Source organism: Tachysurus vachellii, chromosome 16 (assembly GCF_030014155.1).
Source record: "Tachysurus vachellii isolate PV-2020 chromosome 16, HZAU_Pvac_v1, whole genome shotgun sequence".
Lineage (NCBI taxonomy): Eukaryota > Metazoa > Chordata > Actinopteri > Siluriformes > Bagridae > Tachysurus > Tachysurus vachellii.
The window spans coordinates 21,840,683-21,845,682 of record NC_083475.1 but is presented as its reverse complement, the minus strand read 5'-3'; the positions used below and the strand labels follow the sequence as shown (position 1 = coordinate 21,845,682).

Below are 5,000 nucleotides of genomic sequence, written 5' to 3'. Positions count from 1 at the left end.
ATCATGAATCCTGTCTAAAAGTCTAAACAGTTATAAGTGCAGGAGAAGGAGAAGAGTCCTAAATCTTTAGTCTAAAGATTTGTATATTTCATTTATTACACTTCAGATAAGCTAAGAATTTGTTCAAATTTATTCATTTTTTACATAGAAAAAGATTTCACTTGACATTATTTTATAGTTCAGGATGATAATCTGAGCCACAGCTCATTACCGTAAATCCTGCAGTATAAAGGTTACCGTAAAGACTCTAATAGAAGATTCAAGAAGATATTTAAATAATGACCTTTTCATGAATGGTGTCTTCCAGCTGCTTCCTGTAATTCTCTGAATCTTGTATTAATACATTCTGGGGGGAAAAAGACAGGGAATTTAGGAAGGAATCGTCTGTAAGGACAGAGAGAAGGAATGATGTGAAAACATGATGGTGTGTTTCTAAATGTGTTTATTAAGAATAAAGAAAGCTCACCTTCTCCTCCAGAGCGGCCATCCTCTCTTTCAGATGGAGCTGTAAGCGCTCGTTCGATTCTGTAAGGAGACGATCCACCGTGTCTGATAGACGCTTGTTGTGTTCCTCGTTCATCTTCTCTCTCTGACGAGCCTGAAACAAACACAATCATTCCAACGTGGACTTTTTGCTGATTCGAGTTATCGATTAGATGATAATTATAAAAAAAAAGTTAAATAAATGGTTATTATTCTATTTGTCTTTTGTACATCAGATCGAAGAACAGATCGTTATTAATATTATTGTCATTTATATTATCGTTATTAACATATCATTATTTATATTATCGTTATTAATATTATTGTTATTTATATTATCGTTATTAATATTATCGTTATTTATATTATCGTTATTAACATATTATTTATATTATCGTTATTAATATTATTGTTATTTATATTATTGTTATTTATATTATCCTTATTAATATTATTGTCATTTATATTATTGTTATTAATATTATTGTTATTTATATTATAGTTATTTATATTATCGTTATTAATATTATTGTTATTTATATTATCGTTATTAATATTTTATCGTTGTTTATATCATCATTATATCGATACTTAACACAGTATCAGCGCTGAAAGAAAAAAGGTGAGTGTGTGTGAGCTTCTACACCACAGAACATTACGCTTAATACGCGACCATCATTTTTAAGAATTGTGTAACAAAACAAATACACAACAATTTAAGAAAATAAAGACTAAACCTTTAAATAATCCTTCACATTTTAAAAATGAGTTACATAAAGTTTAAAGAAACGCTAAAATGTTTTAAACCACATTTATTTTATTGTCATGTTTAAAAATCCTTTATTAAACAGAAAGTTCAAACAAATTCATCACTTAATAATGATCTGTTCTAAAGTCCCGGTAAAGATCGGTCAATTTTACTGTGACTTCTGTAGTCATTTTTATACAAAGTCACTCTGTATTCTATTATAAAATTATCGTTCTAATCATTTGTTTTGATCCATTATAGAGCAGCTCACAGATCCATTATAGAGCAGCTCACAGATCCACAGAGCAGTTCACATGAAGTCATTGTGTTGTTTTAATCAATGAAACATTTTAATTTTTTATTTAATCGCTGGATCACGATGTCACAATTCTATTGTTGGTGATTTTGAAGAAACATTATTTGTAAATTGGTTTATTTATATTTTAAGCACAGAGCAGATTGTTATGAAGTGATTTGTTTGACTTTATGATGGATTAAAACCAGATTATTTTACCAGATATATTGAACTTTGAAGAGGAATAACTTTGTAATTCTATAGAAAATTACATTTATTTTTATTACATTTATTTTTATTTTGCTTACATTTAGCATCTCTTTAAACATTTTTCTGCATTTTTTAATTGTAAATGATTATAAAATATCTACTATTTATGCTCATAAATGCTGTGAGTGACACTGAATGTAACTGTTCATTTAATGTATGTATTATTTATGCTAATAGACTTCAATACGTTTACTTCAGTAAATATTTCATTAATAAGGCCATCCTTAAAAATATTTTGGTTTGCAGTAACAGTAAAAAAAAAAAAAGGTCGGTAGGTAGGTCTATATTTTTTTTTCAAGTTTCAATGTAAAAAAAAAGTACAATTTTGGTGATGGTGATTATGTAGGTATGACTTTAAACAAATTAACATATTGCGACATCACTGACTGGGTCTTCAACCCGTGCCTTCGGGCGCATCGTTGCAAACCTTATTTTGATGAGGCAAATTTACAACCGGCAAGTCGGTATTTTTAAGGATGGCCTAAAGGATTTTTTTAGCTGTAAAAAGGTCCACACCCGTAAAAGTTCCTGGTTTTTCTCCTCCAACTGTCCTTCCAGATGCCGCATTCGTTCCTCGATACTGCCGTGTCTTTCCTCTGCCTGTTCAACAGAAACAACACAAACTGGTAAAAACCTGCTCGTGGTGAAACCATTAGGATGTTATTTGGCAGTGGTGCCTCAAGTGGTTAAGGTCCTGGATTGTTGATTAAAGAATCAGAGTTCAAGCCCCAGCACTGCCGAGCTGTTACTGTTGGGCCCTTGAGCAAGGCCCTCACTGCTCCAGTGGTGCTGTATCGTCTGACCAACACAACTGATCCAAAGTTGGGATTTCAAATTGATATCAAATTTTACTGTGCTGTAACGTAGATGTGACAAAACTGCAGTCTGAGAACTGAGCTTCAAACACAGGTTAAAAACTGTGATATGATTTCAGAAATCTGGCGTTAACAATGCGTGTTTTTGCCTAAACTTTTGTTTAGGCTGCTGCCCACTTGGATAAACTACATCGTAGGCTGTTTCCATGGCGACAGTAATGGTAGGCTGAATCTTAAATAGCTCTTAGAAAATATAATGTCTTCTATACAATTAGAGCGAGTTCTGACCAAGCTCCAGCATGGTTACCCAATGAAGTGTCTCTGAAAGAGCTGGAGAGGTCCATAGCTCAGGTACGAGTAGCTGCTCACAGGACAACCGTCATTTGGACATCACGAAGCTAGGCTTCATGGATGGACGGTGAGTCACTTGAAGTCTTCTGAAAGTCTGTTAGTGATTTAGCAAACATCTGGACTGAGATGTTCTTGTCTGAATGATAGAGCATGTGAACTTCATCCACACTGTGAAGCATATTGGTGTTAGCATGGTGCTGAGAGATCATCATGGTTGCTTCTCAGACTCATCCTGTCATAACCCAATCACTACATTTTGAGCTTGCAGTATATTCCTTACATGTTATAACATTCTATATAATGAACAGATTAACTATTGTATTCAAAGCTTCTGATTTTCTTTGTGAAACTCTTGCTGACAATTTCCAGAACTTTCTTCTGGATGTTTTGATAGTTTCATGATCATCATCATGCTCTGTTTTATTTCAGGAATACTGTGTGTTTACAGTGTGTGTGTGTGTGTGTGTGTGTGTGTGTGTGTGTGTGTGTGTGTCTTACCTTGGTGAGTGCTGCTATTCTTTGTGCGAGTTCTGCCTCCACCTCTGGCAGAGTTTCTGCTTTCCTCATCGTCTGCTGCAGCTTCTGTTCAGCCAACTCCAACCTCTCCTGCAGCTGCCTGTTCTTCTCCTCCATCTGACACACACACACACACACACACACAGCAAAATGACTCACAGCTCTTCATGACTTTGTATAATGCTGCTAGTTTCCACCTGTTTATCAGGGTAATGAAGCATTTCCACTTAATTCCAGCATACACTCCAACACTTCATTTCCTCCTTTTTGTCTCTAATTTTCTTTTTATTACCAGCAAACAAGAAAATTCAGGACAGAAGTACCCCAAGCAGTGTTTGTCTGTGTGTGTGTGTGTGTGTGTGTGACGTAAACAGAATATGTTAGTAAATGAAATCAATTACATGCAGAAGTGTGTGACAATGTTTCTGAGAAGGTCTCTGTTGGTTTCACTCACAAACATGTCATGGTCCAGAAAAGAAGGGTGCTAATATTTCTGCTTCTCATTTCTCAAATTTTAACATACAACACTGGATTTTGAGAATTCCAAAAGTCAACAAATCTACAGTCTCGAGTGTCTATTAAATATCCAGTAACTAACACTGGATCTAAATGCAGTAAATCTCTCAAACCTTCTGATGAGGTCTTGATATATTTTTATGTGTTTAACTCTCAGGTGTGTTTTCAGACTCAAGTGTGTTACCTGTCGAAGAAAAGCCTCTTTATTGGCCAATTCATTCTCCAGTTTGTCACTGATGTCATGCAGTGATGTGGACTCTCTCTGAGCACTGAGGTAACGTTTCTCCAGTGTCACAATTCTCTCCTCCATATCCTCCTTCTGACACATGGCCTTACACACACAAACACAAACACTATAATCATCATCATCATCATCATCATAGTTCAATTATATTAGTTTAATTGTCATGGCTTGATATACACTCAGACGTCATTGTGATACACACTCAGCCGTCATTGTGATTTACACAAAGATGTCAATGTAACATACACACAGGTGTCACTGTGATATACACACAGACTTCATTGTGACATATACATAAACGTCACTGTAATATACATACAGTACATGTCATAGTGATATACATACAGACTTCATTGTGATATTCACACAGACTTCACTGTGATAGACACACAGACATAATTGTGATTTACACACAGATGCCATTGTGATATACACACAGGTGTCATTGTGATACACAGGTGTCATTGTGATATACACACAAACATCATTGAGTCATTGTGATATACACACAGGTGTCATTGTGATATACTTACAGATGTCATTGTGATATACACACAGGTGTCATTGTGATATACACACAGGTGTCATTGTGATATACACACAGGTGTCAGTGTGATATACACACAGGTGTCAGTGTGATATACACACAGGTGTCAGTGTGATATACATACAGGTGTCAGTGTGATATACATACAGGTGTCAGTGTGATATACACACAGGTGTCAGTGTGATATACACACAGGTGTCAGTGTGATATACATA

General features: G+C 35.0%; 1 protein-coding gene across 3 annotated transcripts in view; it reads right to left on the bottom strand.

Annotated features, from left to right (window-relative positions):
• Positions 1-5,000, bottom strand: part of ppfia2 (PTPRF interacting protein alpha 2) — a 101,293-nt gene that overhangs the window by 24,356 nt on the left and 71,937 nt on the right. For all 3 annotated transcript variants that reach the window (XM_060889694.1, XM_060889695.1, XM_060889696.1), the window contains 5 exons: positions 4,179-4,325; positions 3,461-3,595; positions 2,313-2,396; positions 467-598; positions 284-346 (listed from right to left, as the gene is read on the bottom strand). In XM_060889694.1, the coding sequence (XP_060745677.1) occupies positions 284-346; positions 467-598; positions 2,313-2,396; positions 3,461-3,595; positions 4,179-4,325 (561 nt within the window). The remainder of the gene's footprint in view (positions 1-283; positions 347-466; positions 599-2,312; positions 2,397-3,460; positions 3,596-4,178; positions 4,326-5,000) is intronic.